Raw genomic sequence first — 14468 nt, forward strand, 5'->3', positions numbered from 1 at the left:
GATCCATTTCGGCCCGCTAACGAGCGGGGCGACGATTTTCCCAGCGCTGATCGGGCTCAGCGGCAGCAGGCTCTGCGACGATTTCCTCAGCGATAAAATTTTGCATGCTAACGAGCGGTGCGACTGAAATTTTCTCGCTAAGCCGGCTGTGCGTGAAAAAGTGGAGATCTTTGGTTTCTTTCTTCTTGGCCAGCTTCCCAACAGCAGGCACAACTTCCAGAGGCCCCACAACTGGTTCCAGCACTCTAGGAAGGGCAGAACTCACACAGCAGAGTTCAGGGGGAAGCTGGGGGTGAAGTCCTTTTGTTCCTGGGACTTCTTAACAGGAGGCCAGCTCTACTCAGGCCCTTGGAGATCTTTTAAGCACAAGTTGAAATAAAGTCTTTTGTAGTCTTTCTCCTCTCCTTCAGCAGCAAGGCAACCACTGAAGGCCAATTCCCCAGGTCAGGGACAGTACTCCTCCTTACAGCTTTCCCAGTTCCTTCTCCTCAGGCAGAGGTTCTTCTTGTCAAGCAGGATCTAATTTCTTGGGAGCAGGGTCCCAATACTTATACCCCTAATTCCTTTGTTCCTCTGGCGTAGAGGGGCCTTTGCCCAGCCAGAACCAGTTCCTGAGCACTTTGTTGACATGTCTCTGACTTTCCATTCAGGGTGCAGGGCAGAGACATCAGCCGCTCCACAGGAGGTGGAGCCAGCATTGTGGTGGCAGAGCACAGCCCTATTCAGAGTCCAGGCGCACTCCTCCCACCCATCTGGATGTCAATCTCTCTATTCACCCCCAGGCTACCTAGCCCTGCCCTCTGGAATTCCCCAGCCCTGTCACTCACAGAAACCAGACAGCAGATACACATCATAGCAAAGGTGGGCTGAAATGGTTAGGCAAGCAAATACCAGCTTTCTAAAAGTGGTATTTGCAAACACAGAATATTAAAATAAACTTTACTAAAAGATGTACTTTATTATTCTGAGTTCAGGCATACTAAACTCGAATTTCTACCATGTTCCCTGGGTCTGTTAGGATCATAGAATGTGACAATTCTAACAGCCCATTCTGGCCTATGAGAACAGGTAGCCTTGCAATAGTGAAAAACGAAAATGGCTGTAATTCACTCTTAGGACATGCCACACACATCAGGGCTTGTCCTACCTTATGCTTACAATGCACCCTGCCCTTGGGCCTACCATAGGGGTGACTCACATGAAGTAAAGGGAAGGTTTAGGGACTGGGAAGTGGGTGCACTTGCCCAGTCAGCATGACAGTACCAGACTGCACGCAGGTTCTGCAATGGCAGACCTTAGACGCATTTTACAAGGCTGCTTCTGTGGGTGACACAACCAGTGCTGCAAGCCCACTAGCAGCATTTGGATTTACAAGCCCTGGGCACTCCTGGTGCACTTTACTGGGGTCTGACAGTAAACCAAATAAGCCAATCATGGAATCCAACCAACATATACATTTTATACAGGGAGCACTTGCACTGTGGCACTGGTTGGCAGTGGCACAGTGCTCTGAGCAGCTAACACCAGCAAAACACATGAGGCACAGCAACAAGAGACTCACGCCAAGGTGCCAGGTCTAACAAGTACCATAATATTGGGATTCGCATTTGAGGGCTACAAATTTAATTTAATAAAATCAAAGATAGCCCACCTCAATGTCCTATTTCTGGAGTATGAACTCTCAAGTGAAGGAAAAAGCTTTGCAGCTAACTTTTTAGAAAAGTGCGCATTGCTCCAACCTCCAAAATCATTTAAAAACTTTACAATCAATACTGGGATTCATGAATTTTGGCAGAACATACATTTTGAATTACTCAGAAAAGGTTAAACCTTTCTACGACCTCATAAGACCTGATTTTTCAGTTAGGCAATGGACACAGGAACACAAAGATATCCTTTGCTCTCTACAAACAGACATGATGGTGTCTGAAAACTTAAAAACACGCATGAATGTCCACAACCTGGTGATCCATATAGTTGAGGGTCAACCTGGTTACACCTCCATAACATACAATGAAGGTGAAACAGTACCAATAGCATACAAATCACATTTGTACACAAATGCTGAGATGCATTTTGCATCAACAGAAAAAACTCTGACAGCGGTACAGACTGCTGTAGTGAGAGAAAGAGCACTGGCTCAGGGGAAACAAATAATTGTCGTGACTCCGGTACCGGCCTTAGAGGCTGCGACAAAGGCAAGCGTTCCAAATGCTAATGGATATAATGGGCTAATTCTTTCACTGCAACAGATGTGAAATACCGGTACGACCGAAGTCTAAAAACAAAAGCATTTGTGCAATATGAACAAGAATATCCTCTCCCAAATGAAATAATGCCTCTAGGTCAGTAAGAATACATAATTTACACTGACGGATCTGCTCAGCCGGCCACTGGAGCAACGCAAACAAATGATGAGGGCTGAAAGCCTGAAACCGGTACTAGGATGCATGTTTCCAGTCCAGGGAGGGCCTGGCCTGGCAGTTCGGGCTCGACTGTTCCCATTGGGCGCAGGGTCAAGACTGATTTGCATATGGCTGGGTCCAAACTGTAATGGCATGGTGAGCAAAAAAACAATGGATTTAGGCCCAGATCGCTGTACTGGGGTGAATGCATGACATTGTTCTGCATTCTGTCCATCAATAGTTCTTTTTGCATCAGCCGGCCATTGAAAGCAATCAATAGTACAGAGCCGCATGCGCGATCCTAAAAGGACGTATGCAGGACGGAAAGTTCCATCCAAGCTGTACAAAAACACAGTCTCTAGGAGACCGCATGACGCACCTAGCAGAAATAAAAGCTTTATTACTGGCACTGGTAAATACGGATCGAGAATTCCCCACACGTGTGCGATTCCTTCTACTGTGTATAGTCATACAATGAATTCTACACCATTGGGGACAAAATGGGTTCAAAGATGCAAAAGGTGGCACAATTAAGCATAAAATGCTATGGGAACAGGTAGTAGAGTTGAAAAACAAACTACCTAGAGCTCACGTGATACACACACTGAGTCATCAATGTGATGGTGTCACGTTGAAGGGAATTCATTGGCTGATGAAGCCGTGAATGGAGCTGCATGTGCGGCTTCCATAGCTGCAATCACTCATTCAAATTCGGGAAAAGATGGAGACATTATGGTTGCTATTATTGCTACGTGCAATAAATCAGCACTACCAAAAAGATTTCCACTCAAGTACTCCTACAAGTTAGATGCAAACAACGTCCCATTTGCTCAGATTCCTGGAGTGGGGGATAGAGTAATACTAAACATGGATCGCAGATTAGGCTTAATATTAGCAGCACACGAGGCTCTGGGTTCTGCGCATGCAGGGGTTAAGGCAACTGTTTCTTTATTGAACACAATATTGGTGGCCAGGATTAACAAACCAGACTAAAGATTATGCCTTGAAATTAGACATCTGTCAACAGATGAAGGGCTCCACCATAACACGTCCAGCACAGACACCATTGCTAATATCATACAAACCACTTGTGTGTGTTTATTTGGACCACTGCGGCCCCCTACACAGATGTGGCTTACAGGTAAATCATGGTTGCAGTGGATTCCTGCTTGAGATTCCTATAGGTATGGCCCCAGCGCTCGGCTGACGCTCGAACTGTTATCAAAGATTTGCATATCTTTATAGGGACATACGCAATTGGCACATTACATTCTGACCATGGCCCACGTTTAGCTCTCTTGCTTACAAGGAAGCCATGAGAGGTTTGGGTGTAGCATTGCGGTACTCCTCTCCGTACCATCCTAAAAGAACTTTGGTTGTGGGAAGGAAAAACCGTGACTTAAAGCAATCTTTAACAGCTAGAGTATTAGGTTCAGGTGGTAGTTGGGTCAAACATTTATATGGAGTACAGACAGCCTTGAACAACATGCCAAGAAGTTCTCTAGGGGGTGTCACTCCTTAAGAGGTCCTATTGAGGTGAGAATGTTGGTACCTGATTTTGATTGTGAAGGCACAGTGATGGATGAAAAACCTTTCGACATCAATAAACGTTTGCCTGTTTTACAGGATCTGAATGAATCCAGGGCCCTACAAAGCAATGTGCAGGTAAAGCGGACCGCCACTGGTGAAGTCAAGTCAGTAATGGCAAGACCTGCCTGGGTCCCTAAAGTCGAGGATCTGGTCAGAGAAAAAATAGAGGAAATAAAAGACTTTGGGCCATCATACAGAAAGCCTGTTCCTGTCCTGGCCATTGAAGGAACAAGAATTGTACTTCTGCCGCCTCTTGCCGGAAAAAAGGAGAAACGATTCGTCTCCATTGATCTGATAAAACCACACTATGTGGCTGATACTGAATAGTAGGCCTCGTGGACTCCTGAGTAGCCAAAGTCCTCCTCTCGCAACTATACAGGAAGTTCAAACAGAGAGACTCATCATGTTCGAAGAATCTCCAACATGGAATGATGGACTATGCAATAATGCCATGGAACTTGTTCCTCTTGAAACTGAAGCTCAAACTCAAATTCAAAATCAAAATGAAAGACAAATTTCTATTCGACCTAACACTGATGTCTACATAAATATGCCTCAACAAGAGCCATCTACAAGTTCAACTAAATCTGCAGAACTACCAAAAATAGATCGAACTGCATCCCGCTATTTCATCGGCGTCGACACCTTTTCATTGGATCCAAGTGAACCTGAAACAATGCCAGCCCCAAAATCTCATCAACAACAAATCAAAGACTTCTTCATTTTTCTTAAAAAGACATACCTGGTGTCACCTTGGCTAGAACTTAGGGTAAGCACCGGGATACTTTTCTTTCTTTTCTAGATACGCTTAGTAACTGTTTTTAGCTTACTTATTAATGGAGCTTATCTTCAACAACGCTCTGCAGCACTAAAAGTGAATCTGATTCTGAAACCTCATCTTTCGTCACATCGTGAACAAAGAGACTTGTCATCAGTAAACATTACAGGAGTTCCTAAACCTAATGGTACAGTGTGGGACAAGGTTGATTATGATATATTTGGTCACAACCAAACTTTTAAAAATACCACATTTATTTAAAATTTCTTTAAATTATATCATTACCTCCAGTACATTTTCCGATGACTGGGATTCTGAAACTTTAAATAATATGTTGTCTGATTTAGAACAATCTGCTGCATTTTCTAATAATGAAATGCTGGAAGACACATCAGATTTTAATACCATGTATTGTTATCAACATTATGGTCATCATTTTCTACACAAATCCAGTAACCCTAGGAGTGTTTTCTCATATCACCAATAGGAACACCGCCCTTCACCACCGAAAAGCAGTTCAAAAACATTTGGACAGAGGTTTTCATATTTTTCAGGGTTCAAAACTCCTGACTCAGCCTCATATTACTATAAGGTTGCACCAACATCAGCAAAGAAAAATATGCTGACGAACACCATAAAAATTACTCCGCTTCCTTTATTACCCAACTGTCCGAACAGGTTTTTGACTTATGAAAGAATACCGTAGACTTTAAATCAGTCTGGGGTTCTAGAGATTGGCAAATCAAGGGAACAGAAGCGCTATTTAGAGCATGCCTCATTCCTCAGCAGATAATGTTTTTGAATGATACTGTGCAACAGACTACCTGTCTTGGAATAGCCAAGAACCAGGATTTGAACACCCCACGGTGTCCAACACGGTCACAAACCGAGGGTAACTTAACATCACAAGAAGTGATTACTTTAGATGCCATTATACAAAACAATAGATCAGACCCCGATAGGAAGGAATGGTTAGTTTGGCGCACAGACACTAATTGAGGTCAGGAAAGATTCAGGGGTACAACCAAAGGGTTTAGTATCCATAGGCCAAATCCAAGCTATGTACAGAGAGAACATCCAGGGGTAGTGACATCATACAGTGTTGGGAAGTTATGCCTCGATTGGCTATAAACTTCAACACTAACACAGTTTAAACAACACTCATCCTTACTCACAGAGGATGTGGACCTACGGGATTTTTTATTGGGTTCCAGGAAGCCAAGTCAGAAACGTTTCTATTATGCTGTCTATAATGACATTTGGAAAATCTCTCAACAAGAAGCAGCAGAGATGCTGAGAGAAATAGATAGGATTAACTTAGAAAAAGCTTTAGCTGTAGTTGGCAATGGTATGACTACGTTAACTTCCAGGATTTATTCACTGAGCAGCATTGTATCTTCTGCTATTGGTGTACTAGAACAGGATTTGTCCATATTACAGCACGGGCAATCACAATTACGTCCTATTATGTTATTAAGCTGGACGCTGCAATCTTTGCACATGGGCTACGTGCCTTGTCATCTTATGAACAGTACATCTCTATTTTCTGCATATAATCTAACTGAAAAACAGATAAAAATGGCACAAAGTATTGAAAAACTGGATAGATTAGCTTTTACTATGGTTGATCCATGGCCATATAACATTACCAGTCACAATTTTCCAGTTTCAGTATTGCCTAGAACAACAACAGGCAGGCAGATATGAGGAAATGGGAAGGGAATTTATCAAGGAATCTTGAAGATTACCGTACAGATTTCGATGCAGGAGTGGGGATCTAGAAGTGTTTCTAAGCAGTACGAACTGTGAGAAAGCTTTAAGTGGATCTCTCATATGCCAGGGTATTATGCTGTACAGGGCCTTTAATGATTCAGTAGAGAACCTATCCTGTCACTTGAGGGGTACCCCGGCAGCTGTGATTACTCCAGTATTCAGGCTACTTTTAAATGGGAGTTACTTTATGCTGAACGATCAAGGTTGTTGTGGGATGCTTCCGGGCATCGCAAATCTGGTAACCGTGAACTCCAGGGTTACTTGCTGTATGCAAGTATTGCCTCGACCGACACACACAGTCAGGGAGGCACTGCTATGGCCTTCATTGAATACTTCTTTAAAACAGTTTGATACTCTGAGCAGAATGAAAGCCATGCTTCTACAGAAAACCGTGCCCTTAACCTCCGCTCAAGAAACTTTTGATCTCCAGATCGCAAGGTCCTCAGCTGAGATACAGGCACTTATACGTACAAACTGCCCCTTACATTTTGCAGAAATTGTAAATCGTATCTTTAACATGTCTGATAAATGGGTATAGTCCAGCTATTTAAGACCATAGGTTCAGGGCTGTTAAGCACCTTTCTGACGGTCCTCGGAGTTATACCAAACTTTATACACTCCGTGTTTGGAAGCATTTTTAGAGGACTTCCGCTAATCTTGCTTCAAGTAGCAGGTATCCTGATTTTCATTTTTCTGCTACGCAATGGATGTCCCAGTCACCAATGAGATGGAAAAAGCACTCCTGGATTGTAAATGCTGTGATTGCATGCTACAACATCTGGGCACACCTCGCCTGCGAGGACTGAGCGCCTCTTGGTTCTTGTCATTCAGACCAATCTGGATTAACTGCATCCTACCTGTTCTCTGATGCCTGTTTTGCGAAGAAGAATGCATGCTGGATCTCTGTCTGACACTTCCATCAGTTGCGCAACCGGACGTTGATGCCTTACTGGACCTGATAATGGCTCATGTTCTGCAGTGTCCCTAGTGTATTCCTATGTTGATGGCGTATTTCTTAGAGCCTCCACTGGAAGTCTTGGCTCCTGTTGGAATGAATACCGGCTCCTCCGCTGACACCCAGGCCTTGGATGACACACAGGCTGCCCCAGCATCGGCTGCAGGCAGTACCGAAGATCATGGACCATGGACCAGGGTCAAAACGGACTTGATAATTCTCGCCTCGGTACCTACTCTAACCAGGAACACACTCGGCAACTCTGGGCATTAAGCTTGCCTCATCTCTACAACGGCCCCCCACAGACGCCGGGGATGCCTGGTTTCACCTTGGAGATACCCAGAAAGGGACCATCTCACAGGGAAAGCCAGGACGGGTTCCCCAGCGGTCTTCAGCGCCAGGATACTCCATGGAGTCACAGTGCGCTTTACAAGTACACCCACATTTACACATCTGTGCTCAATTGACATAATCTGCGAGGTGTTACATGGGTCGTCGTCTGCGAAGGCAGGCAACCGTAATGTTGCGCCTACCAGCCAGGACACATAAACATTTGGCTCATCGTGTGCTGGGAGAAATTCAGCCTTTTTTTTAAAAAAACAAACTAAAATTGGAAGTTCAAAACAAATTGACACTTTTTATGAACATGCATGGCTTTCAGATGCTTGTAGTAGTCTGAACTATACGTACAGACACTTTAGAGCTATTGCTTGAGTGACAACTTCCTTTTTCCAATACATTTTTTTTTAGATATTTTTTTTTTTAGCAAAGCTACTGTTTTACTATAGTTATTTGCATACCAGTGCCTAGAAAGCCTAATAGTACGTCAGAATTTAATTATGTCGTCCAGTCGGATGAGGAGTGGGTGTTATATTCCATATAGGTACCCTAATATAGGCTCAGGTAACATCATAACATTTCACCTAATGTTTCTTAGGGACTGACCTTTTACCTAGATACGACACTGCACACAGAACGGGTGATTTTCCCTGGTTAAAGCCTCATACATTATGCATGAGGATTCTTGAAAGCACAGCAGGACTACCATCTCCTTTATAATATCTATGTGTAAAGTTCATTCCCAACGTCATCCTAGGTCCGACACGTGGCACAGCAAGGTAGAACGCCCGGGGAGACCTTTGGCTATATAAATATCACATCTTGCTAAGACAGACAGAGGAGATCAGGACTTCCCTGCCGACACACTGACACGAAACGCTGAGGTTCCTGCATGCAGATACTACAGCTTGCATTGGTATAACATCCCTCGCGGGGTGTCCAACTCGATACCAGGACGGGGTCCCACAGTCTCTCAATCCAGGTAATGGGATTGACTTCATCCTAGAGGTATTCTTGGCTTGACACCTACCTACATGCTAGGTACACTTAGGCACATCTAGTTAGTGTAGCATCGTAGGAATACGCACTTTTATTGTCATGTATTTTATATACTTGTCTGTATTCATGATTATGGCAAAATGGTAGAGATCTACCATCCTTTTACTTTCTTAGTGCTTCTAATCATTTATATCTGTTACTGTCTAGTGGTTGTTGCAGCACACCTTTTCTACACTAGAATAACGACTGTTCAATAAATACTTATTGAAAGACATCCATACCATTATTCTGTGTATCTCTCTGAGATCAAGTGAGCACGAGTGACTGACCGAAAAGTAGTACACTGTTTCCAAGGTCCTGAGGGATCAGGGTTGTCATGTTCGATGGTTGCCAAAAACTATTCTCTCCTTGTTAAGAGGAGTTTCTAGTGGCACTGTGGGCTAGCTGGTACAAAGGCCAAAATACCCGGTGGGGAAGTTCGAAATCAGTCTGACCCCAATCCTACAGTACATGTTGTCCAACCGTGCAGATCCTGTATAGGTTTTATAGGAACTACACGACAGAAGGTCAGACATTGTGACTGGGTGCTTCATCACTTTGGGGACAAACAATCGTAAATGTGGCACGTCTTGATCTCTTGCTGAACTCGTCATCTAGCCAAGGGAACCACACTCCATCTCTTAGGTCTTTCTTTGTGTTTAAGATACCACAGTGTCTTTCATAGGCCAGCTCAATGACCCTCTGTTGTAGGTTTCCAAGTATGACAATTCTCATGTCTTGCAGTATTATGCCTGCTTGAGTGACTTCTAGCTTATTTTGTAAATTTTTTTACTTTTGGAATTCAAGATCAATGGCAAGGGGCCAGGCACTTCTCCCCCATGCTTGTGCTTATGGTCATGCTTTTATCTGCATTTGTGGCAGCAATGATTTGTTCTACAGACAGAGCTTTTGGTGTGCTAGATCTCACAATAAAGTTGAGATAGGCTTCAGCTGTCCTCAATGTCGAGCTGTGACGAGGCAGTGACACTCGTGAAAAGTAATCTGCTGGGTCTGATCTTTCCCAGGTTTGTGCACAATCTCCTAGTCGTACTCTTGCAGTCTTAACTCCAACCTCTCAATGTGAGAAAGCATATTGGCCTTTGGGTTCCCGAAAATTGTAAGCAACATCTGGTGGTCCGTGATGACAGTAAATCGCTTTCCATAAAGTAACACATGAAAATGTTTGCAGGCAACACCACAGCCAGACTATCCTTCTCTGACTGAGAGTAGCCACATTCTGTTTCAGATAAGCTTCTACTGGCATAAGCTATGTTGAGAATTCGGATGGTTATTGTATTGCACACGTGTTGTCCCTAGCCCTACTGGGCTTGCATCAACTGTTAGTTAGGTATGTAACTTGGGGTCAAAGTAAGCCATTTTAGTTGCATTCTCATTCGCATGTTTAATAATTTTGAAACTCTGGTCGCATTCTGGAGACCACCTAAACAGTACATTTTGCTTTGTCTACCTCTCAATGGAGCACTTACTGTAGCACAGTTGTGAATGTATCTTGAGCAACAACTGGCCTTGCCTAGAAAGGATTGTAACATGGTAACATCCTGGAGGGGCAAGAGGATGACAGTGCTTGATTCCTGTCTGGGTCTGGAGTCATTCTAGAAGACAAAAGAGGTACGGTGTTCCTGGTGAGTACTCAGAGTGGTGGGGAGGTGGGAAATACCTCCTTTCGGAACTAGGACCCTCACACACCCAGCAAGCTCGGTGTCATGCTTCATCATATGGGTCTGCTCCTCGTCGAGCCGGCGCTGCAATGCTCGACGGGCACCCATAAAGGGGCTCTTTATCGGAGATCTTTTGTTCCTTGCCGTATAGGTGCCGTGGGTGTGAGGGGCCTGGTAAGATGTAGATGTGGTGTGTGGGTTAAAACAGGTAAGGGAATCCTCTATAATTATTTTTATTCTGGAGAGGTCACAACCTGATTAAAAAGTCAAAAGAAGGAGGGCGACTATTTTGTTTTAATCTGACAAAAATTGCGCTCTACCCCTTAGTGGTCAACATGTTTCTCGCCTATAAAATGTCTCTAATAGATCAGTTGGCGATTCCTCAGGACCTAGTCACTAAATGAAAACTATCTACAGTGTGTGGTGTGGTTCTACATACCACTTCTTCTCTCGGTAGGATGTTCCCCCGGAGAAAAGCAGCCAACCTCTTAAGGAATCAAGTGCGGCTTCATCAGACCGCAGCGGAGTATATGGACACTCAACGTAGTGTCGCTGCTCCCGCTCAGAGCAGTCCGGCTCACCTACCCGCTCCGCTGCATCAGGAAGGACTCTGGAGTCATTCTCCCATCAGAGAATATGTGCCCAAAGAACTTGAGTTTGGTTTTATGAAACTCAGAATTTGCAGCGTTCAGGATGGGACCTGCATCAACAAGTAACTGGCACATTTGCGGAAGAGCTTTGTCATGTTCTATCTTTGTCTTCTATGTCCTCATTGTAATTGAGAGCATGTGTAACAGGTTGGCTTACTTGGTGAATAACATCCAGAAATATCACAACAGCCAAAGATACTCCAAAACACAGTCTCTTATATCTGAACAAACCAACATGAGTTGAAAAGGTAGTAGTGTACCTGCAGTTCTCCTCCAGCTCGAGTTGATGGTATCCTTTATTCAGGTTGATACTGGAAAATACTTTCACTCAGTAAATTGCATGATTATGTCTGCTATGTGTGCACCATTGTGTTTTTCTCTTTCAATTACTTTTTTTGCCTAGTGCATATCAATACAAATGTGCATCGCTCCCCTACTGTTCTTCTCGGGTACTACTACTATGGGTGAAATCCATGGCTTGGGGCTTGTGGAGTGTTAAATGATGCCATGTTTTAAGAGTGCTTCCAACTCTTTCTCTACAGCGTCTTGTAGATGAAAAGCAACTCTGCTGTGCCATTGAGCAACAGGGTGAACATCTTCATTGATATGAAGCTGTACTTTCATTTTATTTAGTTTTCCCAGGCCACGGAACAATGTCGGGAATTGACTTGTGATCTCATACTGAGTACAGAGGTTATAGTTGAGGGATATCAACCCCATTTCTTCAGCAACAGTGACAAAACTGAGCAAAAAGGTGCGCAGTCAGTGAAGTCCCTTGTTGAACATGAATGATGGCTTACACTGATGTATTTCTGTTTCGCATTGTCGCTGTGAATGAACCTTGGCTTTACAATGGCTCATAAGTGGCCCAAGTATACACCTTCGTGCCTGACGGAGTGAATCTAGGCATAGGGGAGAGGCTGTTAAACATTTCCACTGGCATGCTATTAATTGACACACCACTGTCTATTAAGAAAGTTATTGGGTGATCTTTCACTTTCAGTGTTATTTTGGGACAATATCCAAATGAAATGTGTTGCTTTGTCTGGTGAGCTTTCTTTGAACTGTGATGTTTACAGGCAGCTAACCGTACATGGGCATGCTGTTCATTCATAGATATCATCAGCGTACACTCATCTTCTTCACTGGTACTTGATAGTAACATTGAAAAACCTTTGTACCATGAACTTGAAGATGATCGATCTTGCCTGATTTTTACTCCTACTAGCTGTTGTTCCTTTTTGTATTTAAGTGCTTCTGGACCCTTTCTCGCATCCATCTTTTCTTTCCATCGTAACACAGTTAACTTTTCTTCAGTTCGGCACACAGTTATGAAATAATTATCAAATTATTTTTTGCTTCCAAAACCTTTACAGACCTACCTGATGGCTGGACATTCACCTTCATGGGGAAATGAAAATCCACGTTGAAAGCATAGCTTTCATTTCTTCGAAGATGTCAACTTGCGTGTATCTTGCTTTTGCTTGTTCTTGCTTTTCATGGTCAATTCTGATTCATTGGTTGCTGTTCCTGCTTCCATGTCAGCAGCTTGTCAGTCTGCTCATTCTTCTGCCCTTGCAGTCGTCAGAATTTTCTCTCGACTGTTTGTTTTTCTCAGCATGAACCTTATTAACGTATCTGAAAGACAACCATCAATGATACAGAGGTGCATGATTTTTTCTTCAGTGAAGTTTCAAAACTTACAGTGCTTAATTAGTGCAACAAATCTTTTAACAAACTCATCAATTGCTTCACCAATGTGTTGTCATGCTTGGTTGAAAACATATCTTTTATAGTCAACATTTGGCATCGGATTGAACTTGGCTTCCAATGCTTCTTTTACCGTTTGGTACGATTTCACATCAGTCTGTGAACTTTTCTTTAACACTTCTTTTACTCCATCACCTGCAAGGTTTTTCAAATATTTGCTGATCTTCTTGTCATCTTCTAGTGCATTGATGAAGTTGTCAAATGGTTCTTTACACTCAGCCCACCTGGTACCAATGTTCTGCTTCTTAGAAGTGTCAAAAGTGCCGCCACTGAGAACATGTGCTGTTCAGATAGCTTTCACCTGCTGACAACTTCTGCAAGCATAACATTTGTGCTTGGGTCACAGCGCCCGATTAGAGGTCGTAGAATGCTTCACTTGTATTTGGCGATGAGTATATTCTATATTTCTCGTACCTGGTTGTGGCTATCATTATCTTTCTGTTTGAGTGATTGCTCCGTATTAGAGGTGTGGTGCTGCTTTTCTATCGACCACTTCCCAGGCGGTTTTAGCAGGCATTTTGATTGTGCTCCTCTGTGGGGCCTTCACCTTCTTCTGTGGCAGTGTATTTTCTGGAGCAGGGCTTTGATTCCACATGTACCAATCATAGACTGCTTGGCATCGACTTGAGGCACACGTGGCACGCAAAAGCAGTTTGCTGTACGATTACAAACTCTTAGGGAGAGCAGCCTTGTTTTCTTTGAGGCATGTATCCCCTACTCGTCACCAGATGTAGCGTCTTCCCAAGCCCTGGAGCATGCAAATAAAATACGCCATGCAAGAGCTGTGGTTAAGTGCTTCTTTATTCCTCAGCATATGTTCACACACTGCGCATTCTATCAAACTCAATATTAAACACAGCTTAACACCTCCCCACATATGACATACTTCCTGTATAAAGTCTGCCCCAGAACCACGAGGGCCCTAGTGTGTATAGTATCAATATGCTACAATACACACATTCATTTGTCTTCTCGCAATCCCCCCTGGGGAGATTGTGTGGTATGTCACTCTGAAAGCAGTTCAGTCATAAAGTAGCTGAAAGACGTGAAGTAGCTGGAGCCCCTCCCCCTGCCTACTCAGAACGTTTCAGTGTAAACATAAGTCTATGGTACTCATGAGTTTATCATTATAGATTTTCCCCTCTTCTCATGTTACCAGTACCAGAGGTCCCTTTGACACCAGTGGCAGAAAATATCTAGCCCATTACAAGTAAACCCCTGGTGGGCCACTAAAAGATTAGGAATCACTGGGAATTGGTTATTCTTGGCCAGATTTCCCTCTGAAATTCCTCAATTTAGGGCTGCTTTAATTAGGTGGTCTTTGCTGCTTTTAGCTGCCAAACCTCAGGGTGAAAGTTGAGACCTGTGGTGATTCTTCTGATCCCATGATTCCACTGCAGTTACCGGCACCATCAGAATTAAACTGGCTCTCAAAGACTGCAGGACCGGGAAGTCAAGGCGCAGACAAGCAGAGCTGCCAAAAGAACCACT

General features: G+C 43.6%; 1 protein-coding gene across 1 annotated transcript in view; it reads right to left on the reverse strand.

The window, feature by feature from the left end:
• Window positions 1-14468, reverse strand: part of LOC146813019 (killer cell lectin-like receptor subfamily B member 1A) — a 574194-nt gene that overhangs the window by 541361 nt on the left and 18365 nt on the right. The window contains exon 2 of the mRNA XM_085620045.1: window positions 12590-12845. Coding sequence (XP_085476171.1) covers window positions 12590-12614 — 25 coding nt within the window. The 5' untranslated portion in view covers window positions 12615-12845. The remainder of the gene's footprint in view (window positions 1-12589; window positions 12846-14468) is intronic.

Source organism: Triturus cristatus, chromosome 7 (genome assembly GCF_964204655.1).
Source record: "Triturus cristatus chromosome 7, aTriCri1.1, whole genome shotgun sequence".
Taxonomy (NCBI): Eukaryota; Metazoa; Chordata; class Amphibia; order Caudata; family Salamandridae; genus Triturus; species Triturus cristatus.